The sequence below is a fragment of the Arabidopsis lyrata genome (genome assembly GCF_000004255.2).
Source record: "Arabidopsis lyrata subsp. lyrata unplaced genomic scaffold ARALYscaffold_3, whole genome shotgun sequence".
NCBI classification, from domain to species: Eukaryota; Viridiplantae; Streptophyta; class Magnoliopsida; order Brassicales; family Brassicaceae; genus Arabidopsis; species Arabidopsis lyrata.
Window position 1 is genome coordinate 1,350,638 of NW_003302553.1, and position 27,422 is coordinate 1,378,059.

At 36.7% G+C, this 27,422-nt stretch overlaps 8 protein-coding genes across 9 annotated transcripts; 6 read left to right on the forward strand and 2 right to left on the reverse strand.

Annotated features, from left to right (window-relative positions):
* Positions 1 to 3,615: 3,615 nt before the first annotated feature.
* Positions 3,616 to 7,401, reverse strand: LOC9320493 (apyrase 1). The gene is made up of 9 exons (XM_002884381.2): positions 6,694 to 7,401; positions 5,981 to 6,109; positions 5,823 to 5,879; positions 5,661 to 5,753; positions 5,202 to 5,407; positions 4,979 to 5,070; positions 4,657 to 4,874; positions 4,355 to 4,544; positions 3,616 to 4,078 (listed from the first exon to the last, which is right to left on the reverse strand). The coding sequence occupies exons 1-9, from the start codon at positions 7,009 to 7,011 to the stop codon at positions 3,966 to 3,968; spliced, it is 1,416 nt and encodes a 471-aa protein (XP_002884427.1). The 5' UTR covers positions 7,012 to 7,401; the 3' UTR covers positions 3,616 to 3,965.
* A 168-nt stretch (positions 7,402 to 7,569) lies between these two features.
* On the reverse strand, positions 7,570 to 22,066 carry LOC9320494 (aquaporin SIP1-1). Of its 2 annotated transcripts, XM_021031380.1 has the most exons (5): positions 22,057 to 22,066; positions 19,368 to 19,371; positions 9,091 to 9,386; positions 8,075 to 8,347; positions 7,570 to 7,985 (listed from the first exon to the last, which is right to left on the reverse strand). In XM_021031380.1, exons 3-5 carry the CDS (start codon positions 9,379 to 9,381, stop codon positions 7,827 to 7,829), a joined length of 723 nt encoding a protein of 240 aa, XP_020887039.1. In that variant the 5' UTR covers positions 9,382 to 9,386; positions 19,368 to 19,371; positions 22,057 to 22,066; the 3' UTR covers positions 7,570 to 7,826. The 2 variants fall into 2 exon arrangements, with proteins under 2 accessions (XP_020887039.1, XP_002884428.1); XM_002884382.2 differs by lacking the exons at positions 19,368 to 19,371; positions 22,057 to 22,066 and having other exon boundaries at positions 9,091 to 9,559.
* LOC9320495 (MADS-box transcription factor 23) lies at positions 9,652 to 11,011 on the forward strand. The gene has a single exon (XM_002882283.2). The coding sequence runs from the start codon at positions 10,165 to 10,167 to the stop codon at positions 10,828 to 10,830; it is 666 nt and encodes a 221-aa protein (XP_002882329.2). The 5' UTR covers positions 9,652 to 10,164; the 3' UTR covers positions 10,831 to 11,011.
* LOC9318397 (glutamate receptor 1.1) lies at positions 12,007 to 15,227 on the forward strand. Its single transcript, XM_021031347.1, has 5 exons — positions 12,007 to 12,406; positions 12,602 to 13,770; positions 13,868 to 14,180; positions 14,264 to 14,598; positions 14,680 to 15,227. The coding sequence occupies exons 1-5, from the start codon at positions 12,154 to 12,156 to the stop codon at positions 14,992 to 14,994; spliced, it is 2,385 nt and encodes a 794-aa protein (XP_020887006.1). The 5' UTR covers positions 12,007 to 12,153; the 3' UTR covers positions 14,995 to 15,227.
* On the forward strand, positions 15,741 to 18,156 carry LOC9318398 (glyceraldehyde-3-phosphate dehydrogenase GAPC1, cytosolic). Its single transcript, XM_002882285.2, has 9 exons — positions 15,741 to 15,860; positions 15,965 to 15,994; positions 16,088 to 16,188; positions 16,557 to 16,672; positions 16,758 to 16,857; positions 16,970 to 17,116; positions 17,210 to 17,270; positions 17,367 to 17,607; positions 17,698 to 18,156. The coding sequence occupies exons 1-9, from the start codon at positions 15,857 to 15,859 to the stop codon at positions 17,912 to 17,914; spliced, it is 1,017 nt and encodes a 338-aa protein (XP_002882331.1). The 5' UTR covers positions 15,741 to 15,856; the 3' UTR covers positions 17,915 to 18,156.
* Positions 18,820 to 21,646, forward strand: LOC9318399 (pentatricopeptide repeat-containing protein At5g65560). The gene has a single exon (XM_002882286.2). The coding sequence runs from the start codon at positions 19,148 to 19,150 to the stop codon at positions 21,518 to 21,520; it is 2,373 nt and encodes a 790-aa protein (XP_002882332.1). The 5' UTR covers positions 18,820 to 19,147; the 3' UTR covers positions 21,521 to 21,646.
* Positions 21,744 to 23,881, forward strand: LOC9318400 (pentatricopeptide repeat-containing protein At3g04130, mitochondrial). The gene is made up of 2 exons (XM_021031357.1): positions 21,744 to 21,867; positions 21,974 to 23,881. The coding sequence occupies exon 2, from the start codon at positions 22,005 to 22,007 to the stop codon at positions 23,523 to 23,525; it is 1,521 nt and encodes a 506-aa protein (XP_020887016.1). The 5' UTR covers positions 21,744 to 21,867; positions 21,974 to 22,004; the 3' UTR covers positions 23,526 to 23,881.
* A 688-nt stretch (positions 23,882 to 24,569) lies between these two features.
* On the forward strand, positions 24,570 to 26,987 carry LOC110229986 (E3 ubiquitin-protein ligase MIB2). The gene is made up of 2 exons (XM_021031354.1): positions 24,570 to 25,534; positions 25,614 to 26,987. The coding sequence occupies exons 1-2, from the start codon at positions 24,818 to 24,820 to the stop codon at positions 26,841 to 26,843; spliced, it is 1,947 nt and encodes a 648-aa protein (XP_020887013.1). The 5' UTR covers positions 24,570 to 24,817; the 3' UTR covers positions 26,844 to 26,987.
* Positions 26,988 to 27,422: the final 435 nt, after the last annotated feature.

The window sequence follows — 27,422 nt, forward strand, 5'->3', positions numbered from 1 at the left end:
TAATTTGTTATGTTTCTTGGTGGGATGCAAACCAAATAAAAACATTTGTTTCTTCTCAGAAGAGCAAACGTGGAATCATAAACACCCACATGATCTATTTAACGTTTCTTTAAAACGTAGTTTACTAAGTTAATTATCCTATAATTATGTTATTATACATAATCTAGATAAAGTTTTTTTTCTTCTAATTAAATGATAATGACATGCCACATCGGCATTCACACACACGCAAACCACACGCTAACTCAAAATACCCTTGATTTTGATTTTCTAAATTTTAAATACGTGGCAGCTAAATTTCTAAATTTTTCTTCTATACGTTATTTATTTTTCCAGCTATTTATATTTCGGTATAATGGTGCAATCAATTAAACAAATAATTGAACTTTCGTTCACCCTTCACCGTATAGAAAGATATTTCTTCTGTTTAAAAATATAAAAGGTAAAACTTCTTATATTTTTAAAAAAAAAATTCCTAAAACACTTTATAATTTAAAACAGGGAGTACTTGAAAAGCCTACCAAAATTAAAAAAAAAACTTCAAAATACAAGCATCAAAAATAGAAAGGGCCATGTTGGTTTAGGACAGGAATCGATTTTTCCCATACAGAGAATTGTTCAGTTTTATCCCTTTGGCCATATGGATATGGACCCATTATTTACAGTCCATTTGAAAACCTGGGGAAAACCTTACTCGTGGAACATCCTCTCCCCACATATTAGTTCTAGACCCCTCATAGATGTGGGGATTTACCCTGAGTTATCAAAAAAAAAAATACAAGCATCAAAAAAAAGTATATGGTTGCCAATTATAATTTACACGAATAATTAAGGGATGATCATCAGAAATATCTCAAACAAATACATGATAAAATATTAAAATCGTCTACTAGTTTTGCAATTTCTTTTTGAAACATATATTGATAATATGATAGTAGTTATAGGTGGTAGAAATCTAGCATCATAAATAAGATAGTATTTAAAGTAATACAAAAATAAGTCTATCTGCTCACTATCAGATTATTTTAATTAAGTTGAATGTCTATAAAATTTATCATAATAAAAGGGATTAGATAACTCTAATCTAATACTCCTTATGTCCCATTTTATTAGATGTTTGGACTAAAAGCACAGAGATTAAGAAACAATAAATATTTTCTCATTTATGAAAATTCAACCAATAGAAGAAGATACTGCATAATTAAAATAATTAAAAACTATTAAACAAATATAAATCATGCATTGAAAGTAGAGAAAATCTTATATAATAGAATAAATGAAAATGTCTAAAACATCTTATATATTAGGACATAGGGAGTATATTTCATATCAAAATTTCTGAACGTTTAGCTCAGAAGCCGTATATATGCTAACGCATTGAAAGATCAATATCTTTTACAAACAATTTTTCAAATTGTTGCTGTATATAGTTTTTTGTTTTTGTTAAAGTGTATAGTTTCATTCATATAATGTGACATCAACGTTAAATATACTGATTATGAAACTTCACATATAATATAAGGAAACATATGACAAAAACTGCAACTGTAAAGAATACATGTTACATACACTGATACACGACAAGTCTTTCAAAACAGCTCGAATAAAACACTTCGCAAGAAATTGATCAAAATGTGACTTTCTTGTTTGCTTTGTACGAAATGGAGTTTCTCATACGTCAGTAAGGTGAATAAAATAAATTTTCAAAGTTAATAAATTCCAAAAGTCTCCTTCAAATAGTATTAAAATATATAATCAACCAATTATAACGTCGTAATAAATTAAGAAGCACGGAAAATTATATAGTCAACGTGCGCAACCACACGTGTGACTTTTTTCGAATCGTCTAAGTCAACAATTTTGCACCTAGCTAGAATTATAGGTGAAGCATGTTCATTTTATATGCTTATAATCGTTTTTTAATAGGAAAAGGTTACTGTGTGGATAGTTTGGTTTGAATAACATAAAAAAGAACTTATATAATTCATAAAAGTTACAGCTACAATGACGAATAGTGTTGATTTTTTTTAAAATGATACCAGACGAGTTATTTGAATATAAACCAGTGATAATTGTTTTTAATATTTCAGAACATATACCTCGATCATTCTGAATTTTAGAGAACATTATATAATTGTTTGGACTTTGGATGTTCAAGAAATGTTTTGAGAAGAAAGTCCCTTCTTTTGGCCGAAGTTCTAAAGTCGTAAGTTGTAAATAAAATAATAAGGAGAAATAGACGGTTGTAGAAAATCGGAAAACGCCAAAATCTAAAGAAACCTACTTTCAGAAAAGAAAAGAAAAAAATTATAGAAGTATTATAACTTTACAATAACAAACCGAGAAAGATAGCATATGCCAAAAGAATGAAGTAAGTCCACACTCCTCATACAAAGTTTTGATATTATCCACTTGAATGTAACTGTTTTTAAAAAAAAAAAATTGAAACCAAAAATCATGACAAAATGATATATGGATAATTTCATCGTATTATTCCTATATAAGATTTACGTTTTCTTTTTTTTTTGCATTAAATTTGGTTCATTTACGACTAATGTTTATAATTTCTTCTTTCAATTTAGACAGTGATATCTACTAAATTTCTAAGCAAATTTAGAAATTGGACTCTGTGTTGTATGTTTTCTTTGTCGATGTTATGTCATGTTATCAATAAAATCTTCACTTGTGAAAAAAAAAATCTAAAAAATCTTTACTAATATGCTCATCTTAATTGACATTATTTTCTTCCTTTTTCCATATTACTCTTTATATTTTGAGGTTTGCTTTTTCGTTTATGGAATGATGGGTACTAACTTAGTTGAATAGTGGTCTCTTTACGTAATTTAGGAATGGTATTTTGTACTTTTAGCACTTATTTCCTCCTCTTTCTTTCTGTTTCTCTACTTTATAAAGATAAAGATATGGGTATGGATCCTTCTATTAAGAAAATATCTAAAAAAATTAGATTTTTGTTTATCTCCTCAATAAGTGTGGTCTTGGGTGTGGTTAGATACAATGAACGCTTACTTGTTCTACTAAAATTTGAACACCCACTTGTCAAGCTTGCAACTACTCACCAATCAACATCTTATACTTTAAAGTCCTCGAAGACAAAAAAAATTTCCTTTTTCCTACCCTAAAGTTTTTATCAACACATATATTAAAAATTCTTTTAAACATGTTTTTAATTGGCGCTACGTTGGAAAATTCGAACCTTCAATGTACAAGCTAATAAGCTAAGCAAAGCTACTCAATCTATAATATGCAAAAAATCGCTTACTTTTGAGAATTAAAGTTTAAATTCAATTTAGAAACGTTAATACATATGAATTTTTAATTGTTTATGAGAAGTATTATTAACGTGTTACTTTGGTCCTCGAAGTCAAGCTGGTGACATGAGATTGAATGGGTGGGCGTGTAAACGGTCATAAATCAAAGTAGTTCCAAACTTTGACTGGTCAAACCCCATCTCTTAGTCTATTTTGCATACATACAAGTCACTTATCTTCGATTCTTTTTCTTTTTCTTTTGATCAACAAAGAATTCAAGGGAAAACATATTGGCCTAATATGGGAATTTATTGGGATTGTGATACATTGACGACGCATGGGGAAATATATGTTTACGGAATATATCAATCAAATCCCCAATAATTGTAGGTTTCAGTAAGAAAAAGGAAAAAAAAAACAGAGGAAAGATTCTACATGGACAGAGTACAATCTCAAAGGAGAAAACACTCAATAAAGGAAAATATTAATGAGAAAGAAATAGAAACATTAAATTATATTAAGAATCGAACTTCTCTTCTCTAGATGATTATTTGTAACGAAAATCGATAGTAAGGAACTAATGATTACGATAATAACAAAAATTTAAAGTAGAAAAAAAAGAAGTTCGAGCGAGAGATTTTGGGAGAAATCAAAAGAATATGGGGTTTTGTGCAAAATACCCAAAATTGCCTCTCCTCATGGTGAGGATACTGCTTCTATGGCGCTTCCTAGTGGCCACGCAGCTTCCACGGCGTAATCTCCGTATTTCACCTTCTTCACTAACGTTATTGTCTGTGATGGCTTCAATCCTGTTTATTTTGTTGTTAAAATTGACATTTAACAGATTTTTAATTTTTGGAAATCAAAATACATCTTGAAACAATGCAAGGTTTCAAGTAGCAAGGAGTTCTCTAATTGGTTTCTTTCACTATGGCTTCCAATGAAATGATACATCACACTCAACTATCAGAACTCTATCGGACTATCATGTATACTTACCATAAACATGGTCATCCATCGGACTAATATATGTAAACTGAGATTTTGGTTAGTGAGTTGGAAAAAGATTGGAAAGAGTAACATACCGAATCCATCGACCAGAAGAGTATATTGGTAAACAAGATCCAAGCACAAGTAAGGCAGATTATCTTCCTCCACACGTGGGAACTTCGATTTCCCTTCTTCCATTCTCATGTTACAAGCTTTGTTGGCCGCTTTCTCAAAGTCAAGTGGTCGAACCTCAGCCACAGGTTGTTTTGGGTCAACAAAACCAGCCTGTCATCATCGTTGATGTTATTGTCGGTGATGGCTCAAAGACTAGTGGTCGAACAATACCATGTTACACAAGTGCTTTATGAAGTCAAATAGAAGACGAATTAAATATTACCTCTGCAGCTCGATCAAAGAAAAATGATGCAACAAACATTTTCTTCTGGCCACCACCGCCTCCACCATTCCATACTCCACCGAATGTGCATTTCATGTGTGTGCACAGTGAATCATTGACTTTGAGTGCGTTAATAGCTACTCGCCGGCATTCATCTAGACTTGCACCGGATGGAGCAGCTGCGGCTTTAAACGCCTTTCCTCCATATTTGTAGGTACCTTAAACGAATCACTCGATTTAAAGGAAACTGAACGTGCAATCTAATATGTACTAGAACTTCAGAATTTAGCTAACGTGTTCCATAATTCTATCTTTAACTTACCAGCAAAGCCAGTCACGATACAGGGGTTGTTAGAGTCCTCAGAGACTTTCAAAATCTCAGCCCGAGCAGCCAGTAACCCGTAATGTAGGTAGCTGCAATTAGCAAACAGATAAGCTATTGCGTTAAAGTTGAAGGATAAATCAAAGACAGTTTTATGTATAGCATGTAAAAATAGAACAAAGAAAAAATCTAATGAGTACAAAAGCAATGACAGATAACCAACCTATGAACATAGAGGAAATACTTTCGTCCCTTCAGATACATTTCTTTGACATAAGAATCCTCGCCTTCTAAAGGTTTTGGTGCAGTTGCAGCATCTTCCTCTGGTATAGCATACGCCATTTGAACCGACCCCCCTCCAAGATCAACCACTCCAACTGTGTCCGAGTACGGCTTTCCCAAAGTCCTTAGCAAGTAGTTAATTGTCACCTTAACAGTGGGAAATTTGAAGAAAATTAAAACTTGTTACTTGACTACAGGTTTTTTGCATACAAAAAAAAAAAAAAAAAACAAAAACAAAAAATTACTTGACTACAGGTTTAAGATAAAAAGACTTCCGAGAGATGTACAGAAACACAACAATTACAGGCACAAAAGTCTAACCATAATACAACAGAATTAAAATCCGAACTGGATTTAACATAAAATCTGACTCTAATAGATGGAAAGATCTACAACATACCCACTGATAAGATCCTTCCTGAGCACCATCCAGAACAGTCACTGCATTTGCCTCAGTCTTCAGCCTACTTCTATCTTTCAGGAGCTCCCTAACCTTAAAACAAAATTACATTTTAGTTACAAGCAGGCGAATGTTTTTAGAATTCATATACACAAAACTTACCGCTTGCAAAATGTTTTCAGAGGCTTGGTGACCCAAAGCCCTCAAACCTGCGGTTGCCTGAAAAGGATATAATGCAAAACAGTGAAATGATTAACAATAAAATGGATGAACACATTAATAGCTTTACTTGTCTTTGTGTGAAAGAACTCGTTTCATACCCCAACTCTGACAGGAGTCTTTGGACGCAACTCACGAGGAACAGAAGCTTCTGCTTTGTCCAGAAGAGATACCAAAGAGTTTGCTGACTGCCGAGGATCATTAGGATATGCACTTAAACCCGGTTTTAGCTGAAATAATATCACAATAAAAGTTCAGACACAAAGATTCCTGCGAGCTGAAAATGCCACCGAAATGCATAATAAAAATTGCAGCACAATGAACAAGGGAATCTAATATCATCCATTAAAGCATCTTGTTGGAATTACAGGAGTGAAGAGTTTTAAGCCAATTGTGGACCTTGAAAAACCAAGATATAAGTTTCCCAGTAATTTTATTGAGCTGAAGATATCAGACCATCTCTTGAGCGAAGATATTACAAATAGTAACTTGAGAGCAGGATCAAAAGCACAAAAAACTAGCAAACAGGCAACTTCATCTTCTCATTCCCACTATAACAAAAAACACATTTCCCCATTAATGGGAGAATTCCACACAACTTCATTTTGAAGAAACTGTAGAAACAGAGTCCATGCGGTTATCCAAAACTAAAAATAGAAACTTAACTAAGACAATTGCATCACTGGTTACAAACTTGAATAAGAATCAAATATCACAAACAAGCTTAAGATTGATCGATCGTTCATGAGCCTGCGGCAAGGTCCCATTATCGGAAAACAACACTTAGAAAGAGCAAAAGAAATGCAATGAATACCTGTAAGAAGAGCTCGAGCTCATTCTCCAAAGGAACAAGATCTAAATTCTGATCGAAACAGTAAACATGCACACGGCTTCCAGAACTACCAGCATCAAAAATCACAGCGTAATTCTTGGGACCCCTGGAATTCGAACCTCCCTCGTGTTTTTTCATCGTGTATTCAATGACAGAGACGGACGTCGACGTCCCCGGCATTAACAGAAGCACAAGAGCTATCAACACAATGGGAATCGAAATCACAAGTAGAAGACCACGATGTCGATGGACCTTGTCAGCAAGGGATTCGTGCCGTCCGATCGCTCGCTTCGCCGTCATTTTCCCTCCGTCGATAGACAGAAGTCCCTGATGAGAGTCGGAGGTAGGAGAATGGTTACCGGACAATCCGGTGGCTAGTCCTGACTCCAGTAGCTCAGAAGCGGAAGGCGAACGGTAACGGATCTTGTTTCCGGTGGCGGAGGACGCCGATGTCTTCAAGGACTGCGACGGATCCTTTAACGGATCCAGATCGGCGATCGATTGCAAGTTACGGCTGCTTACCGGATTTATCCTATGCTTGGATTCAAATACAGCCACAGATCTGAATCGTGAAATTTTGATACGACCAAAACAATGACGTTACGTTATAAATTTAACGACTACGGGAGAGAATTGGGTAACATCCACGAAAAGCTGATTTTAGTGTAAAGTTTGGACAACAAAATTCAATAAATTAAAAGGCAATTTGAGCTTATGTTAACTATATACAGTATTTCCTAAAACCAAGCCAAACAAATCCTACCAAAACCAATCGGTTTGAATGAATCTTTTAGCTCTCTGTTCTCAGAACCAAATTAGAAAACAAACCGACTAGAACCAAACTAAACCAGACATTGATAATTTAGAATTTTGGACGTTACTAAACCGAAAGTAGCAGAGAAGAGTGATAGAGGTAACAGAAGGAGATTTCTTATGAACAAGGAAGTAAACATAGAAGAGAATCCATATAAATAAGCGTGAATCTAAACAATGAGAAGGAGATTTGATTCCTTTTTATGTTCTCCTTATTTAAGAATGGAACAATTTTCTTAATCTTTCTTTCTACAGCCCAAACCGGTGAAGAATCTGACCGGTGTTCTCCCAACTGGTTTTCCTCAGGCTTTCTTTTGTTTCTTCTTCTGTGGCCGAGCTGGAGGGAAGATAGAACGGAAGAGCAATGCAGCAGATAATGCTCCTACGAAAGAACTGATCCAGTAGACATAGATATGGTCCCATGTGTTGTGGGAGCTGTACATGTATGCCCACCCAAATGCCTGCATTGCAAACACAAGAAAGATACTGAAAATTCATCCATCTATACTAAATATATCAGGTAAAGGAGTGAGACATAATGTATACTTACAATGGCAGGATTCATGGCTGGTCCAGTGTATTTAGACCCGGCGACAACAAATGAGATGGTTGCAAGAGCAAGCAAGAATGTCTTAGCGAGTAATCTCCGTGGACCCCTGAGGATAATCAGCAAAACCGCAAAGGTAATACCAAAACTTAAGATCGTTTCTGCAATAGCTCCAGTGTGCACATCAACCTGAAGAGAAGGTCCTCCAATCATATGCTTATATTTCTCTGGTATGAACTCCATGATGGCCAATGCACCTCCTGCCGCACCAGCTGCCTGGAATCACATGTACTAATATCATATCTCCATTTCAAACAGCATCCCGTCGAAATCAAGAAACAGTAAAAAGGAAATAAAGTCATCTTGCTCGATTCAACTCTCAAAAGAGTACAAATTACTCCTTGCTAAATCAGGTTTACCAATTAACAGTCTTTCTATCTATTTATGTTACTATAGTACACAGAAACACATGGACACGCAAGAAACTCCAGAAAAGGCTAAAGAAAAAACAAAGACATATCGACGAGAAAGATAAGGTTTCGTTTTCCTGCTTTAAATTAAGTGGGAAACACATACATCAACAAAAAACAAACATTAAAAAAAAAAAAAAAAGAATCTGATTCTGTGTGTTCTTCTTTCCAAGAAATATCAAACCTGAGTATAGTATACTAAACAGATGAAAGTGAGAATATACGAACAACAGAAGATCAGACTCATTTGTACTAAAATGATGAAATCGAGCAAGAAAAAAAAAAGTCTAATTCTAACTTCAACCAATCTAAAACGGGGCATACAAGTGGGGACAAATCTCATGAGAAGCATATACTATATAGCTTGAGATTCAAGGATTCATACAAAACTAGATTCTAATTCGCAGATAATACACAAGCCCATTTGAAAAAAACTATCACAGATCACAAATATTGACTAAATCTATGAAACCAAGTAAACCCAAAACAGTAAGCTGACAAAAAATTCAAAAATTCTGAAAAAGTTTGGATCTTTAGAATTGTATAAACCTGAGCGGGTAATCTAATCGCCAAGGAGAAAAGAGTATCTCCGGGGATACCGGCGACATAAAAGGCGGCGTTTCCGGTAGGATTGAAGCTAGCGCTACCGAAGATAACGGTGAAGATCGAGACGTAGACGAAAATCAACGACGTCAAGATCACCAACGGAGCCCAAGTGATTCCCTGAAAATCGCCGGCGGAGATAATCGCCGCCGTCTGGATTCCAAAAGTCGCGGAGAGGACAACCCAAGAGAAGGTCATCAACATATCCCCAATCGCCGACTTCACCACACCCATCATCTTCTCTTTGGCGTTCGTATCGAGAAGTTCTCTGTTTTTGGGGATCTGGTTGTGGTTAGGTACGTCGCCTCTTTAGCTTTGTCACAGCTATTTTTCTCCTCAAATAGATTTTTTTTTGTTCTTTTTAAAATTTGGTTTTTATTGTTTTTTTCTATGAAACGAAGATATCTTTGAATGATTAACCTAACCGATAGTCTTACAGAGACTGTACAAAAAAAAAATATAGTATTACTTATTGAATATTAGTTGAAATTATTCGTGGTCTAAGTGAGTTTTTATTAGAGTTTAAATTAAGCATATAAAAAGCGTGGATTTTAATATTAGTTAGCTGATAGCCTATGAGAGGAAACATTTTTGATGTGTTTCATGTGATAGAGAAAATTGATCTCTTAAAGTTATTTTTATTCCAAAGAAAAGAGATTTCACATTATTTCCAACCTAAAATTAAACTTATAATGTTTTTGAATTCAATTCTAAAATCAAAGAATGTTAGTATGTCCCCTCTAAAGAATACACAAACTCGTAATTACCTAAACAACATTCTTCTTGAATGAATGGTCATTTCGCCTTTAGACCAGCTATACACCAATTGAGTTACCATAATAGTTTCTTGACTAATTAATGAAGATGTTAAATTGGTTGCCAAATGTGTGTAGTCAAAAATTTTAAATTTGTAAATTAGTCAATACACTATCTTCATAATTAAGATTTAGATTAAATGTCTACAAACTTCGTAACAAAATCCTATCTCTTTATTTCCCTATTAATAGATCATGTTTGTGCATGACATACACACCTACAAGAAATCAAACATTTCTGGTTTATGCAAACATGTCAACGAAGCAAGCAAAGGGAAGAAAAACAAAGGGGAAGCAAAAGATCGAGATGAAGAAGGTGGAAAACTATGGAGATAGGATGATTACGTTCTCGAAACGTAAAGCCGGAATTTTCAAGAAAATGAACGAGCTCGTAGCAATGTGTGACGTTGAAGTGGCTTTCTTGATTTTCTCTCAAGCCAAGAAGCCGTATACATTCGCACATCCGTCTATGCAGGAAGTGGCTGACCGGTTAAAGAACCCTTCGAGACAAGAACCATTAGCGAAAGATGATACGGGACCCCTCGTGGAAGCTTATAAGAAACGAAGGTTCCATGATCTCATAAAAAAAATGGAGGCGCTCGAGGAGGAGCTTACGATGGATCTAGAGAAGCTGAAACTGCTGAAGGAATCGAGAAATGAAAAGAAGTTAGACAAAATGTGGTGGAACTTTCCTTCGAAAGGCTTGAGCGTGGAGGAGCTGAAGCAAAGGCACCAAGCGATTGTCGAGTTACGTGATAACTTATGCGACAATATGGCTCTCTTACGATTGGGAAAAGACGGTGGTTCATCTTCTGTTCGTGTGGGACGTCGACTGTCTGGTGGTGTTCGTCTGTTCGATCGTGAAGCATGATCATACATATTCATACTTGATGATTGAAATTTCTTCGTCTACTGCATGAGCCGTCTCCATTTGACGAAGCTCGATCGTCTCAAGTATATCCCTATTATCTAACGGAGTTGAGAAAAAAGAGTTTCAGTTTTCAAAAGTTGAAAGATTGAGCGAAGTGGTGACAAATTCGAGCGTTAGGGTCGTCACAAATTGGATATTTTGCAAAAATCATGTTAGCTTTTTTTTTTTTAATTATTTATTTAAACTGTTTATCGCAAATTTTTATCCTTCATTTTTTAATCTAAATTGTTTATCGCAAATTTTTATCTAAATTTTTTATCGCAAGATTTTTAGATCCGAAATATATAAAGATGTGAATTTTTTTTATCTTTAAAAAACAACATTATTTAAAATTTATGAATAAGAAATGAAAAGGTAATTCGGAATTATGATGTTTAATTAACTAATTCTAACATCACTTAATTAAATTTGATGTAAAAATTAGCATATTTTTTTGCAACTAACCCATATATGGATTACAAGAATCAATGTAAATATTTTGTATATTGACATCGGTTATTAACCAATTGGTAAATTATTTGCATCACTACTTTTAAAGTCATTTATTTTTAAGTGATGTAAAAACTTTTTACATCATTTATAACTGATTCAAATATTAAAAATAAATAATGTAAACAACTTTTTTTTTTTTTTTTTTTTGTAGACATCGCATGTGTAACCAAATCAATTCAATAAAAAAAAAAGCAAAAGTTGTGAAAGGCAAAAGAGTTTACGAATTCACCATATTGCAAAGCTTTTATAAGTAAAAGGATCCATCATTCATAAGCTGCGCGCGGTATAAATATCGGCAGAGTTATATTTAAACTTAAAATGAATGTTACATGTAATATTTACTACACTACGAATTGACTCTGTTAAATAAGCTAATATATCTAGTATTATGGCTTCCCCTGCATATTTAATTTACATTGTATTAAATTGTAAAAATTAACTGCTGAAAGCATAAATTAAACAATTCTTTTTGTTTAAGGCTCAACTATACTTTAGAAAACAAATGTGTGTTTATATATCTCCTAGTCAATTTGTCTCGAACAATTTGTGTCGATGAACAGTACGCATTGACTTTGATTATGTGTGATATCGCGTTAGTTTGATTTAAAATGATTTTGACCATACACTCCAGAAAAATCCAACTGCATTTGACAGAAAAAAATAAAAAGTCAAGTATAAGAAGTTATTCCATGGACCCATTGCACAAGTAGATATCGAAACACCATTTTCTATAATCCTGAGCGAACGGTACAAAGCTATACAAGAAGTTAAATGGAGATTCTGATTTCTATTGCCATTCTTGCTCTTCTCTTTTCCAGTGTAGTAGCTGGTCCTAACGACGATGCTTTCGAAGAGGTTAGGGTTGGATTGGTGGTTGACTTGAGTTCTACACAAGGCAAGATTCTGGTAACATCTCTTAACTTAGCGCTTTCAGATTTCTATGGCATCAACAATGGATACCGAACCAGAGTCTCTATTTTGGTCAGAGACTCCCAAGGAGACCCGATCATTGCTCTTGCCGCCGGTGAGTTTCATCTCCCTTATTCAATTATTGCATTTTTCTTAATATATCTTTTTGGTAGGATCCACAACTCTTAAGCAGACCGAATCAAATAAAAAAGAATTGACCAAGTCGTGCCGGTTTACTCCGGTTAACATTTTCATGTCTTGCGTCACCTGACTAACCGTTTTGCACTACAATTTTTATTGTATGAAACAGCTACTGATCTTCTCAAAAATGCAAAAGTGGAAGCCATTGTTGGTGCACAATCATTACAGGAAGCAAAGCTTTTGGCCACGATTAGCGAAAAAGCTAACGTTCCGGTCATATCTACTTTCTTGCCAAACACGTTATCTTTGAACAAATACGATCACTTTATTCAATGGACGCATGATACGACGTCAGAGGCTAAGGGGATTATGAGTCTCATACAAGATTTCAGTTGTAAATCGGTTGTGGTTATATACGAGGATGCTGATGACTGGAGAGAGAGTTTGCAAATATTGGTGGAGAATTTTCAAGATAAAGGAATCCATATCGCTCGTTCTGCTTCTTTTGCAGTCTCATCATCAGGAGAAAATCATATGATGAATCAGCTAAGGAAGCTCAAGGTATCAAGAACAACAGTTTTCGTGGTGCATATGTCTGAGTTTCTTGTTTCTCGTCTTTTTCGATGCGTTGAGAAGTTAGGTTTGACGGAAGAAGGGTTTGCTTGGATCCTCACTGTGAGAACCATGAACTACTTGGAATATTTTGAAACAACCAGGTCAATGCAAGGGGTCATTGGTTTCAAACCTTACATTCCTGTATCCGAAGAAGTTACGAATTTTACTTCAAGATTGAAGAAACTTATGGGTGATGATACAGAAACAGAGCATTCTAGTAAAATCATCGGTTTACGAGCACACGATATAGCTTGTATTCTAGCAATTGCAGTAGAGAAGATTAGTGTAAGAGGTAAAGCTGAAGCATCTTCGAATGTATCAGATCTTCTTAAGACAATTAGAAATAGTAGATTCAAGGGTTTGAGTGGTGTCATCCAAATCTCTGACAACAAATTTATCTCAGAGACATTTGAAATCGTGAATATTGGAAGAGAAAAACAGAGAAGAAGACAGATTGTTTGGCCTGGCGGGTCTCGTAAGATCCCAAGACACCGTGTTTTGGCAGAGAATGGTGAAAAGAAAGTGCTTAGGATCTTAGTTACCGCAGGAAACAAGGTCCCGAATCTAGTGTCGGTGCGTCCTGATCCTGAAACAGGTGTTAATACAGTCTCAGGATTCTGCGTAGAGGTTTTCAAGACTTGCATTGCTCCTTTTAACTACGAGCTTGAATTCATACCTTATCGTGGAAACAATGACAATCTTGCTTATCTACTCTCTACTCAGGTATGCAAATGCCAACAACATGGTTAAAAACATTTCTAGTCACAATGGTATGTATGTGTCTAATAATGTGTTTTTGCAATTTTTCTATTTCTGACAGAGTGACAAATATGATGCAGCAGTTGGTGATATCACCATCACTTCCAACAGATCTTTGTATGTTGATTTTACTTTGCCTTACACAGACATTGGTATTGGAATCTTGACAGTAAAAAAGAAAAGCCAAGGAATGTGGACTTTCTTTGATCCTTTTGAAAAATCCTTGTGGCTAGCAAGTGGAGCTTTCTTCGTCTTGACTGGGATTGTTGTTTGGTTGGTTGAACGGTCCGTTAATCCGGAATTTCAGGGCTCTTGGGGACAACAACTTAGTATGATGCTCTGGTTTGGATTCTCTACCATTGTGTTTGCTCACAGTAAGTTTTTATGTTAAGAGTACTCTTAACTAAATTCCATTCTTTTGTATACTTTGATCTTTAACAAAGGCCATTCTTAACAGGAGAGAAGCTACAAAAAATGTCATCAAGATTCTTAGTCATAGTTTGGGTTTTTGTGGTGTTAATATTGACTTCAAGTTACGGCGCAAATTTGACATCAACCAAGACCATTTCTCGCATGCAATTAAATCATCAGATGGTTTTCGGGGGATCTACAACGTCAATGACTGCGAAGCTCGGATCCATTAATGCAGTTGAGGCATATGCACAACTTTTACGAGATGGAACTCTTAGTCATGTCATCAATGAAATACCGTATCTCAGTATCCTTATCGGAAATTATCCCAATGATTTCGTAATGACTGATAGAGTGACTAATACCAATGGCTTTGGCTTTGTATGTACCTTTCTCCTCAAACCTCTCATTTTCTCTCCATTATTGGTTACTAATTCCTTATTTACTATGTTTACATCTCAGATGTTCCAGAAAGGTTCGGATTTGGTTCCTAAAGTATCGCGAGAAATCGCGAAGCTAAGGTCATTGGGAATGCTGAAAGACATGGAGAAAAAATGGTTTCAAAAACTGGATTCACTAAATGTACATTCCAACACCGAGGAAGTTGCATCTACCATCGACGATGATGAGGCATCTAAGCGATTCACCTTCCGAGAGTTGCGCGGTTTGTTCATCATTGCGGGAGTTGCTCATGTTCTAGTACTAGCCCTGCATCTCTTTCATATGCGTCAAGAGGTATCACGACTATTCACCAAATTTCAAAGCTTCTATAAGTAAAAAGTGATCCATCATTCATAAGCTCTAGTATAGCAACTGATCGGGAGAGGAGTGGACCAAGTCATAAGTAACAACAAAGCACATTTGTAAAGTTTGAAGAATGTTACATGTAATACTTGTTTTTCCGTAGAAATTCACATGTAATAATTTAACTCACGTAAATACTAAAATTATTCACCCATCACGAAGTATTTTTTGAATTAAATACATCACTAGCTAGTAGAGTTTTGATCGAGACTTTCTTTTTTTTTTTGAAAGTTTTTAAATTGACATTGGTTATCAAATCAAAATTTTTAAATTCTTGTCCATATACATCCATCATATATATTTTTATAAAGAAAGTATCCTAAAGAGTTGAATTATATACTTTTCTTAAATATTTTTTATTTGGGCGTTACGTTCTAGAAATTGGAACCCGTCTACTAAAATGGGCCTCTCGTGCACTCGTGGCAGTCAAACACTGGTCGGCGCATAAAAGCATGTTACAATACGCTGCGTTTCATGCCGACCCGACCCGTCTTAAGTATTTAAAGAATATTCTAGATTAGCGCGTGAGATGCAGTTGCCATGTCTCGCCTCAGGAATGACGACATTTGCCAAAATAACAAAGCTACAACGGTAAATAAGGAAAATATCAAGGGTAATTAGGTCTTTTAGCTTAAGAAAAGTATAGAATCAGATCTGACTTTTTGGCCAAGAAAAACTCTCAGCCACTAGATCATTCCGACCCCTCCTCCACGTTCTTCTCTCTTTTAAATAGACCCTTCACGGACCCTTCTCACTCACCTATCTCACTGTTAAATATCTCTCTGTGAATCTCATCTTCAACCTCTCTTACACACTCGCGTTTTCGATTCAAACAATGGGTGAGTCTCGAGCTAATACTGATCTCTCGTTCCGTCGCTGCTATTTACGGTGTTTTGTTTTCTGATCTGATCGTTTTTCTGATTTGGTTTGTTTTGTTATGTAGCTGACAAGAAGATTAAGATCGGAATCAACGGTGAGTTTCGGATTGAATTTTTTAATTTTTAGGGTTTGTTGATTCTCGTATAGATAGATCTAGAATCTGACTTTTGGTTTCTGTAATCGTTAGGATTCGGAAGAATCGGTCGTTTGGTTGCTAGAGTTGTTCTTCAGAGGGACGATGTTGAGCTCGTTGCTGTTAACGACCCCTTCATCACCACTGAGTACATGGTTAGTGTTCTTCCTTGGTTTTGAAAGTGATCGGTTAAATACCATTTTGATACCTTGATGATAAGATTCTCTTAGTCCCTCTGATACCTTGATGATACTCTCGTTAGATTTGGAAGATGGATCGTATCCATATAGATTATGCATGTGTGTTTTAGGTGTCAGATGATTTGTTCTATTAGTTCTCAGATCCGGAAACTGGTTTAGTGTTCTTTGTTCATATTGTTTAGCTTCTCAGAATATTTGTTGAGCTGTTGATTGTTTTTAATGTCTATGTAATGTTATTAATTGGCCTGTTTGTGATTAAAGTTGATATGATTGAGTTGATTTTTGAACGTTTTAATTGATTATGTTGTCTTTGATTGCTGCAGACCTACATGTTCAAGTATGACAGTGTTCACGGTCAATGGAAACACAATGAACTCAAGATCAAGGATGAGAAGACCCTTCTCTTCGGTGAGAAGCCAGTCACTGTTTTCGGCATCAGGTACATTTATCAACCAGTTCTCTGCCTCCTTGCATGTATAAACTGTTGGGAATTTCAATCTCATTAGTTTTTGGTATTTGTGAAGGAACCCTGAGGATATCCCATGGGCCGAGGCTGGAGCTGACTACGTTGTTGAGTCTACCGGTGTCTTCACTGACAAGGACAAGGCTGCTGCTCACTTGAAGGTTTGTCTTATTTGAATTGGTTATTTATGTGTAGTACTGATATAAATTGCTTCCATGTGCTAGAATTTGCTAAGTATCATTCAACTAACTGAGTGACTTGTTGTTTGTTTAGGGTGGGGCCAAGAAGGTTGTCATCTCTGCCCCCAGCAAAGACGCACCCATGTTTGTTGTTGGTGTCAACGAGCACGAATACAAGTCCGACCTTGACATTGTCTCCAACGCTAGCTGCACCACTAACTGCCTTGCTCCCCTTGCCAAGGTAAAATATCTGATAGTCTATAAGATCAATTTGACTTTGTATTTCAAGTTTAAGTGACTAATTTCATTAACATTCTTGGGTTTCATTGTGTAGGTTATCAACGACAGGTTTGGAATTGTTGAAGGTCTTATGACAACAGTCCACTCTATCACTGGTAAATTTCTCAATCAGTTAGAAGTTTTTTCAAACTTATTAGCGTAATTATAGATGGAATATTGTGATCTAAATAGGTTTTGCTTTATGATTTCAGCTACTCAGAAGACTGTTGATGGTCCATCAATGAAGGACTGGAGAGGTGGAAGAGCTGCTTCATTCAACATTATTCCCAGCAGCACTGGAGCTGCCAAGGCTGTCGGAAAGGTGCTTCCAGCCCTTAACGGAAAGTTGACCGGAATGTCTTTCCGCGTCCCAACCGTTGATGTCTCAGTTGTTGACCTTACTGTCAGGCTCGAGAAAGCTGCTACCTATGATGAAATCAAAAAGGCTATCAAGTAAGCTAAAGGGCAATGACAGATTAAGTTTACTTATATTCCAGTAGTGATCAAATTTACTCACTTGGTGTTCTTACCACCAATATACAGGGAGGAATCTGAAGGCAAACTTAAGGGAATCCTTGGATACACCGAGGATGATGTTGTCTCAACTGACTTCGTTGGTGACAACAGGTCGAGCATTTTTGACGCCAAGGCTGGAATTGCATTGAGCGACAAGTTTGTGAAATTGGTGTCATGGTACGACAACGAATGGGGTTACAGTTCCCGAGTGGTCGACTTGATCGTTCACATGTCAAAGGCCTAAGCTAAGAAGCAGATCTCGAACGGCGAGGAGTGGAAAGTCATCTGTTCATCCTCTTTTATGGTCTGACTTTGTCGTTTTCGAATAAAATTTCTTTGAACTTGGAACCCTTTTTTTTTTTTTTTGGTTTTCTTAATTCTCATTCATGTGAGTTGATGGGAGTTTGTAGACCGGTGTTTTACTGAAGCCCTTTCGTTTTTGGCTTTTGATATATTGAGTTACTTATGGTTTTTCATTTTGTTTCACTTCTCTTTTTTTCTATATACTAAATCAAATCTGAACGAACCTGAAACGTTTTGTTATGGATGAATTTGTGCTTGTGTTGTTCACCATTCGAGCTCTTGTTGATGATCATATATATAGCAAATACAAGAAAGGTGAGATATATACTTATAATCATAAGAGATTAACGCATCCATAAAACTTATTTGCCAGATTAAGGACATTCTAGTTTCTTTTCCTCCTTAGTTTATCTAATAAATTTTCTTTAAAACTTGGAACTTTTTTGTTTCTTCATACGAGGTGATGGGAGTTTGTAGACTCATGTTTTAATGAAAAGCATTTCATGTTTGCCGTTTGTTATATATTCTTCTCAAAACATAAAAATAATTGAAACCTAAGAAATTCATTAACAGATTTGTGCTTTTTCGAAATAAAAAAGATATGTTCATCTATAAAGGCATCTTGAACAAATTATTAAACCATGTAATAGTTTTAAACCCATTCTCGTATAATACTTCAATTATTTATACGCATCCGCATCGAAAAATGGGGAGGTCCTAATATACGGCACATAAATCAATCTACTTATGGTTGATTAATTTTTCAGTTGGAAACCTAGTGTCCAAAGTCCAAACACATCAAGTAGATTGATTTATATGTCAAACAAAAAATTTCATAGTTAACCATTTAATCTTCCTTGTTAACTTTTTTTTTTAATTAATTTTATGCATATCTCAAACAAAAGCTCTAATACATACTATTAAACTAAATACATATATCTAATTTTTGAATAAAATGTAGCCTTTTAATGCTTTTCATTTTGGTGGCCTATTAGGCAATTGCCTTTAATCTCTCTGAAAGTCACAAATTGTCTACAGACCAAGATTTCGTATAAAACGATAAAATAGTAAATGATGACAGAAAAAGGGTAATTTTTTTTTTTTTTGTCTAATTAGTGTAAGTTCTAAAGATACTATCACCGAGAAAAGAAGATACTTGGAAGAAACCCTATCGATGAAACTCCCGGTGACCTCCTCTACACGCGCCGGCTACCTCCTCCGTCGGATTCCGTTCTCCTCCACATCTACGCTTCTACATACTCCTCCAGAAGCAGAATCTGACCCATCTCATCTTCCACATCACTTACTCTCAATTCTCTCCAAACCCAATTGGCAAAACAATCCCTCTCTCAAATCCTTGCTTCCCGCCATAACCCCTTCCCATGTCTCATCACTCTTCTCTCTCAATCTCGATCCTCACACAGCTCTTCAATTCTCGTATTGGATCTCACAGACGCCGAATTTCAAACACAATGTAGATTCTTATGCATCTCTGCTCACTCTCATCGATCACCATAAAATTGTCTCTGACGTGCCTAAGATCATAGTGTCAATGATTAAGTGTTGCTATTCAGCGCCAGACGCTTTGTTTGTTTCTGACATCTGCCGGAAAATGAGTAAAGACGATATTACCAAGCTTAGTCTCAAATGCTATAACGAATTGTTGACTCTGTTGGCTAGATTTGGTTTGGTTGATGAAATGAATCAACTTTATACTGAGATGTTGGAGGAATTCGTTTCTATGGATATCTACACGTTTAATTTGATGATTAATGTGTATTGTAAGATGGGATTTGTGAAAGAGGCTAAGCAGTTTATGTGTAAGATGATTCAAGCTGGATTGAGTCCTGATTACTTCACATCTACATCTTTTATTCTCGGGTATTGTAGAAGTAAAGATGTCGATTCGGCTTTTCGGGTTTTTGAAGAGATGCCTAATAGAAATGAGGTTTCTTACAATCAGCTTATACATGGTCTTTGTGAAGCTGGGAGGATCGATGAAGCTGTGAGCTTGTTTGTGAGAATGAAGGATGATTGTTGTTATCCTAATGTTTATACGTATACTGCATTGATTAAGGGACTTTGTAGGAAGAATGTGCATAAGGCAATGGGACTTCTTGATGAGATGTTAGAGCGTAATTTGGTTCCGGATCTGATTACTTATAATTCGTTGATTGCTGGACAGTGTAGAGCTGGTCATTTGGATAGTGCTTATAGGTTGCTTAGTTTGATGAAAGAAAGAGGATTGGTTCCGGACCAGCGGACTTATGGGTGTTTCATTGATTTTCTGTGTAAAAGTAACCGGGTAGAAGAAGCTCGTCGCTTGTTTGATTCTCTTACGGAGGAAGGAGTGAGTGCGAATGTCATCATGTACTCTGTTCTGATTGACGGATACTGTAAAGTTGGGAAAGTGGACGAGGCTGGTTGTTTGTTTGAGAAAATGCTGAGTAAGAATTGCTCGCCGAATGCTTATACTTTTAATGCCCTGATTCATGGGCTATGCAGTGCTGGAAATTTGAAAGAAGCCTTGTCACTGTTTGATCAGATGGTGAAGATGGGTCTAAAGCCTACAGTCTACACATTTAATATTCTGATTGGACGAATGCTAAAACAAGGAGATTTTGATGATGCCCATAAATGTCTTCAAAAAATGATGTCATCTGGAGAGAAGCCTGTTGCACGTACTTACAACGCGTTTATCGAGGTGTATTGTAGTGCAGGGAAAGTGCAAGAAGCGGAGGATATGATGGTGCAGATGAAGGAAGAAGGTGTTCCTCCAGATGATTTCACTTATACATCACTGATCAAAGCTTATGGAAAACTAGGACTGACATATTCTGCGTTTGATGTTCTGAAGAGCATGTTTGATGCTGACTGTGAACCTTCTCACCATACATTTTTATCTCTGATCAAACAGCTGTTCGACAAGAGATATGTAGTAGAGAAAAGCGGTGAAACAGGAGTAGAGTCGGTGTCTAATTTTGGGGATGTGCCGGGTAGTAATATGTGGAAGATGATGGAGTTTGATATTGTTATCGAACTTTTTGAGGAGATGGAAAAACATGGGTGTACACCTGATTCTAAATGCTATGAGAAGCTCATATCGGGAATCTGTAAAGTCGAGAATCTAGGAATAGCACTGAAGCTGTTGGATCAGATGCAAAAAGAAGGAATATCTCCTAGTGAGATGGTTTTTAATGCAGTGATTAGCTGTTGCTGCAAGCTACAAAAGTATGGAGAAGCTGCAAATATTGTTGAAGATATGATATGCAGTGGTCACTCACCGCAGTTAGAGCATTGCAAAACGTTGATTTGTGGACTCTATGAAGAAGGAGAAACAGAGAGAGGAAATTCAGTTTTCAAGAAGCTTCGTGGATGTGGTTACAACGATGATGAAATAGCTTGGAAAATCCTCATTGATGGTATGCTCAAGCAGGGACTTGTAGAAGAATTTTCTCAACTGTTCGAAGAAATGGAAAAAAATGGTTGCAATTTCAGTCCTCGAACATATTCAATACTTACTCAGAAGCTTCACGGAAAAGACTGATGCAGAGGAGCCTTATTTTCTTGCTGTTGATTACGTTTATGTTCTTAAATTTGTTTTAAATTAAGTAGCTATGTAAATAGGCACAAGAAGCTTGTTTAAGTAGTAATGTCGTAGATATATCAGACACACGAAGCTTCTGTGTTCTTCTCCATTGGTCTCAAATACTATCACTACAAGATTTTTCCAAACACAAAGCCTAACCGGTTCTGTAATGGGCTTTAGATGGGCCATGTCATGTTCTTTGGGCCAAAGATAAAACCCTTCTCTTGCGATTAGTCCTCGTCAAAATCTCTCCGGCGAGACGGCCGTCGTTGTTTTTCATCTTTTCCCTTTGCTCCAGCGTTCAGGTACGAGTTTTGATTTCCATGTCTCTGTTATATTTCGTTCTATGTCACCATTAAGATTCAAATTTCATTGTTGAAGATAAAAATTGGATTTTTTCTGTGGTTGCAGTTGAAGAACCCTGTTCTGGGTTTTAGATTTGATGTCTTGGCTTATTCAAAATCGCATTGGAAACACCTTGTTACGCCTTAAACCTTCTTCGTCTTCTATCGCTATTTTCTCTACGTTCATCAAGAATCTTTCTACAGCCTCGGAGCAATTACCTCTTGATGAATCTTCACAGTCTGAGGAGATATGGAATGTTATTGTAGGTAGAGACGGTGATAGAGATAGTGAAGATGATGTTTTTAAACGTCTATCTAACGATGAGATATGTAACAGAGTTAATCTCTCTGATGGTTTGGTTTATAAGCTGCTTCATAGGTTTAGAGATGATTGGAAATCTGCGCTTGGTGTTTTGAACTGGGCTGAGTCTTGTAAAGGGCATAAACATTCGAATGATGCTTATGATATGGCGGTGGATATTCTCGGGAAGGCGAAGAAATGGGATCGGTTGAAGGTGTTTGTGGAGAGAATGAGAGGAGATAAGCTTGTTACTTTGAATACGATTGCTAAGATCATGAGGAGATTTGCTGGTGCAGGGGAATGGGAAGAAGCTGTGGGAATATTTGATAAGTTGGGTGAATTTGGATTGGAGAAGAACACCGAATCGATGAATTTGTTGCTTGATACACTTTGCAAGGAGAAAAGAGTTGAGCAGGCTCGAGTAGTTTTGCTAGAGCTTAAGTCACATATTACACCAAATGCTCATACGTTTAATATCTTCATTCACGGTTGGTGTAAGGCAAATAGAGTCGAGGAAGCTCTTTGGACGATCCAAGAGATGAAAGGCCATGGTTTTCGTCCTTGTGTTATTAGCTATACGACTATTATAAGGTGTTATTGCCAGCAGTCTGAGTTTGTCAAGGTCTATGAGATGCTAAGTGAAATGGAAGCAAATGGGTCTCCTCCAAATTCTATTACTTACACAACTATAATGTCTTCTCTTAATGCACAGAAAGAGTTTGAGGAGGCTTTACGGGTAGCTACAAGGATGAAAAGATCTGGTTGTCAACCTGATTCTCTTTTCTACAACTGTTTGATTCACACTCTTGCTCGATCTGGTCGGTTAGAAGAAGCTGAGCGGGTTTTCAGAGTCGAGATGCCAGAGCTTGGTGTTTCCATTAATACATCTACCTACAACTCCATGATTGCTATGTATTGTCATCATGATGAGGAAGATAAGGCGATTGAGCTTCTCAAGGAAATGGAAAGTTCAAACCTTTGTAATCCCGATGTTCATACGTATCAACCTCTGCTGAGATCTTGTTTTAAGAGAGGAGATGTTGTTGAGGTTGGGAAATTATTGAAAGAAATGGTGACTAAACATCATCTCAGCCTTGATGAATCGACTTATACGTTTCTGATACAGAGGTTATGCAGAGCTAATATATGTGAGTGGGCGTATTGTCTATTCGAAGAGATGATTAGCCAAGATATCACGCCGAGGCACCGGACTTGTTTGCTGCTTTTGGAAGAGGTCAAGAAGAAGAATATGCATGAATCCGCTGAGAGAATCGAACACATCATGAAGACTGTGAAACTTACTGCCCCTGTAAAGTGAGGTTATTAGTTATTACAATGGCTTGACTGTTGCTTACCAGATTGTGATGAGAAGTGGTCTCTTCCTGCTTGAGAAAGAAACAAGACCGGACCATGCATAAAGATGGTCATTGTGTTGTTTATTCAAGCACATTGTAGTGTAGATTTCAAGTTCTTTGGTCAATGCATAAGAAACTCGGACTTCGAATTCAAGAAGAGTTGTTAAGATTTGGAACTCTGGAGTTGATTGATTCTGACACAATCTTGATGATAAGAAGTTATCGCAAGTTTTGTTTGTTGTCTGTTTTGACTCAATCTTTGTAAACGTCTCTTCATTGAGACATATCGAGATCTAGAGTTATGCCAGGATTATTCACATCAAGACTAATTTATGGGAGTGTACATAAGTGGGATCCAAGATTTTTTTTTTTTTTAATGAGCATTGAGTTTATAGACAAATACATGTGCATTAAGATGCGTCCACACTTCACAGTTCACACCGACATAGGTAGATCCATATTACCCCAAACAAAACAAAATTTATAGTTTTGGGTATTTTTGAAATTATTATTAAAATAAAATAAAATAAAATTGAGTAGTCTTCTTCAACTTCATAATGATGGTTAAGCTTTAACTACAAATCATGCATATTTAATGAATTATTGATTAGATATTATTAATAATAAGGGCCCTCAAATGTTAGCTGCCACAAGTGGGCACTTTTTCTTTGGTCTACATTATTCGAAATTTAGATTATTTAGAACAATTACATGTCGATTTATTGTGCACAAAGTAACAAAACTACCAATACCTCCATCATTCAATTATTTGCTTATACAATTTCTTAAACATTTTAAACTTTACTGAATAATGGATTGTCAGTACTTTTTACTGAAAAAGGTAACCATAACCAAATTCTTGCTGCATTTAAATATTCTTACACATTCTTCTTTCTTTCTGAAAAATCAACAGCTTTTCATAATTTACAAAACTTTTTGAAGATCATAAAATGATTTATTACAAAAAAAAAAAAAAGATAAATCCCGTAAGATATGGTCCACTCACGGGAATGGAATCTGTATATTTTCGATGCTCCCAAAAATACTAATTTTTTCTTTTTCTGGTGAAACATACACACAAGTTCCGTCTTCGCCACAACAACACAATCTTCAAGGTTTCTCCTTTTTGTTGTCTTCTCTTCTGCTTCATCACTTTGTGTTCGTCGTTAAAAAATCTCCATTGTTTTCAAACCATTCAAATTGATCTTTGGTTCACTAAAATCGAAGAAGACCCGGTTTACTATCTAAACCGGAAATGCCACCGCCGATATTTCCTCTCCGGTGGGAAAGTACCGGTGACCAGTGGTGGTACGCTTCACCGATCGATTGTGCCGCGGCAAATGGTTTATACGACGTCGTCATCGAGCTTCTTCATCAAGACACAAACCTCCTCGTGAAACTCACTTCCCTCCGCCGTATCCGCCGCCTCGAAACCGTCTGGGACGACGGAGACGGGAATAACTGCCACGTGGCTCTAAACCGTTCCCGCGTAGCGAGGAGGCTATTGGAAGAGTGCGAAATCGGAAACGGAGACAACTCCCTCATCAGAGCTGGATACGGAGGCTGGTTGCTCTACACCGCCGCTTCCGCCGGAGATTTAGAATTCGTGAAAAAGCTTCTAGAGAGAGATCCACTTCTAGTCTTCGGAGAAGGAGAGTACGGCGTCACTGATATCCTCTACGCGGCGGCTCGTGGTCGAAACGACGACGTTTTCCGCCTTCTTCTCGATTTCGCATTGTTGCCGGCTGGTATCGCCGGCGTCGAAGAAATCGACGGAGAAAAATTAACAGAGAAACAGTTAATAGTCAAAGAGGAGATGGTTAAAAGAGGGGTCCACAGTGCCGCGAGAGGCGGACACGTGGCAATCCTCGATGAACTCTTACTCTCTTGCAAATACGACGCCGTTTCAATTCTCAGAGATGCTCATGGTTCTACTCTGTTACACTCTGCTTCTAGCAGAGCTCAAATCCAAGTAAGAACACAAATCAAATAATTATTCACATATACATATTTATTAATGCATATACTGATCTATGAATATGATAATGTAGGTGGTGAAGTATCTTATATCGAAGTATAATTCGATAATGGAGGTTAAAGACAGCCATGGAAACACAGCTTTACATATAGCTGCTTACAAGGGTCATTTAGATGTAGTAGAAGCTCTTATAAACGAATATCCACAGTTGATTTATGTTGTTAATGGAGATGGTGACACGTTTCTTCACACGGTCGTGTCTGGTTTTGCTGCGTCTGGGTTTAAGCGGTTAGACCGACAGATGGAGCTTTTGAAGAAGTTAGTCTCAGGAGGAGGAAGCTGGTCCGTTGACTTTTCTGAGATTGTCAACGTTAGAAATGGTAACGGAAGAACAGTGATTCATTTAGCTGTGATGGATACTCTTAACGCCGTTAGACCTGACGTCGTTGAGACTCTGATGAGAATCCCTGGCGTTGATCTTAACGTCGTTGATTCTTATGGAATGACTGCCGTTGATTTGCTTAAACGCCAAACGCCGAAAACAGTGGTTTCTGAATTGTTGATCAAACGGCTTGTATCCGCCGGTGGGAGATCAAACTGCGGTGAAAACGTTTCGCGGTTGAGAGAAGAGCGTTATGGATTCTGCGGTAGTCCAGGAACTTCGTTTGAGATATCTGATTCTGAGATTTTTCTCTTCACGGCGGCGAGAACAGATCAAACCGCTGCAAACGCTGAATTTAGTCCAGACAAAGAGAGTTTTGACGGAATCAGTGAGTGTTCGACTGAAATCTCGACGCATTCTAAACGCAAACGCCGCGGTGGTGGCGGTACAGGAGCGCGTCTTAAGCTGCTTTTACGGTGGGCGAAGAGAGAAGAATCGGAGGAGAATCGCCGTTTCTCCGGAGATAACAACAATCGTCGTGTTCCTCTCAGAGAGATTTATTCGCCGTCGTCTTGTAACAAAGGAAAAGCGTTTCCGATGAGAACAGAGAGTGGTGATCTCCCGAGTTTATCGGTGAGGCTGAAATTCACACAAGGGTTAATGAAAGGAGTCGTGGTTCAGGAATCTCCGAGGTTCCTGTTTTCGCCTCCCGCGGTATCCGATTACTCTCGAGCTCCGTCGTCGGCTTGTTCGTCACCGTTTCAGACGGTTTCTTCGGAATTAGGGAGAAGAACACCTGCGATGAAGAAACATAGATCTTTTATGAACAGATACTTGTGTTTTGGTGGTAAAGGATTAGCCATTGATGGTTCTTCTGAGATGATCAGTAATGGCTTCGTCCCCAGAGTTTCAAACGAGTGATGTCTTTGGTTTCTTCTTGAAATACATAGTTTTCTTTTGTCACACGTAACCTAACCCTCATGGGTTACATTAACTTCATATAAATGTAAGAAAAGGGAATGAAAAATAGATTATTGATTTTAACAAGTGTGGAAACATTTTTTACGTTTTTTGTTATTGGGATAACTAGTAAATTATCTAAATCCATTTAGTTTCCTTTTTGTTATCTAGGTTCAGACCAAAATCTATTTCGTATGTAATCAGTAATCTAAATCCATGTATTTTCAACACTTATTACAACATACATTGTTTGTATTTTTTACTCACAAATTATATATCTATATATACATTTTTGGATGACTTTTAGCAAATAAATCCTGGAGTTGGAATGTATTTACGGATGAATGCCATTGACATTAATTATTTAAATTTGAAAAATATTAATTAAAGATATTACCAACACGATTTCGAGAATCATAAATTCATATCTTCCTTAATTTTCTGAGTCATTAATGTGATAATCTTTAGGAAATATTTCTCTGTAAAAAAAAAAATCCACATTAATGAAGGCATTAAAATCGACACTAACAATTAAATTAT

What these genes read in the sequence shown, in the direction of transcription:
- LOC9320493 (XM_002884381.2), bottom strand. Translation starts at nt 7,011, where the DNA reads ATGACGGCGAAGCGAGCGATCGGACGGCACGAATCCCTTGCTGACAAG. An exon ending in AGGAAGGATCTTATCAGTGG is followed by an intron (nt 5,408 to 5,660) that starts GTATGTTGTAGA and finishes CCCACTGTTAAG; the next exon opens with GTGACAATTAACTACTTGCT. An exon ending in TCTTTGATCGAGCTGCAGAG is followed by an intron (nt 4,545 to 4,656) that starts GTAATATTTAAT and finishes CGATGATGACAG; the next exon opens with GCTGGTTTTGTTGACCCAAA.
- LOC9320494 (XM_021031380.1), bottom strand. Translation starts at nt 9,381, where the DNA reads ATGATGGGTGTGGTGAAGTCGGCGATTGGGGATATGTTGATGACCTTC. An exon ending in CGATTAGATTACCCGCTCAG is followed by an intron (nt 8,348 to 9,090) that starts GTTTATACAATT and finishes ATGTGATTCCAG; the next exon opens with GCAGCTGGTGCGGCAGGAGG. An exon ending in CAGCCATGAATCCTGCCATT is followed by an intron (nt 7,986 to 8,074) that starts GTAAGTATACAT and finishes TTTGCAATGCAG; the next exon opens with GCATTTGGGTGGGCATACAT.
- LOC9320495 (XM_002882283.2), top strand. Translation starts at nt 10,165, where the DNA reads ATGACATACACACCTACAAGAAATCAAACATTTCTGGTTTATGCAAAC.
- LOC9318397 (XM_021031347.1), top strand. Translation starts at nt 12,154, where the DNA reads ATGGAGATTCTGATTTCTATTGCCATTCTTGCTCTTCTCTTTTCCAGT. An exon ending in GATCATTGCTCTTGCCGCCG is followed by an intron (nt 12,407 to 12,601) that starts GTGAGTTTCATC and finishes TGTATGAAACAG; the next exon opens with CTACTGATCTTCTCAAAAAT. An exon ending in ATACCAATGGCTTTGGCTTT is followed by an intron (nt 14,599 to 14,679) that starts GTATGTACCTTT and finishes TTTACATCTCAG; the next exon opens with ATGTTCCAGAAAGGTTCGGA.
- LOC9318398 (XM_002882285.2), top strand. An exon ending in GATTAAGATCGGAATCAACG is followed by an intron (nt 15,995 to 16,087) that starts GTGAGTTTCGGA and finishes TGTAATCGTTAG; the next exon opens with GATTCGGAAGAATCGGTCGT. An exon ending in GAAATCAAAAAGGCTATCAA is followed by an intron (nt 17,608 to 17,697) that starts GTAAGCTAAAGG and finishes ACCAATATACAG; the next exon opens with GGAGGAATCTGAAGGCAAAC.
- LOC9318399 (XM_002882286.2), top strand. Translation starts at nt 19,148, where the DNA reads ATGAAACTCCCGGTGACCTCCTCTACACGCGCCGGCTACCTCCTCCGT.
- LOC9318400 (XM_021031357.1), top strand. Translation starts at nt 22,005, where the DNA reads ATGTCTTGGCTTATTCAAAATCGCATTGGAAACACCTTGTTACGCCTT.
- LOC110229986 (XM_021031354.1), top strand. Translation starts at nt 24,818, where the DNA reads ATGCCACCGCCGATATTTCCTCTCCGGTGGGAAAGTACCGGTGACCAG. An exon ending in CTAGCAGAGCTCAAATCCAA is followed by an intron (nt 25,535 to 25,613) that starts GTAAGAACACAA and finishes ATGATAATGTAG; the next exon opens with GTGGTGAAGTATCTTATATC.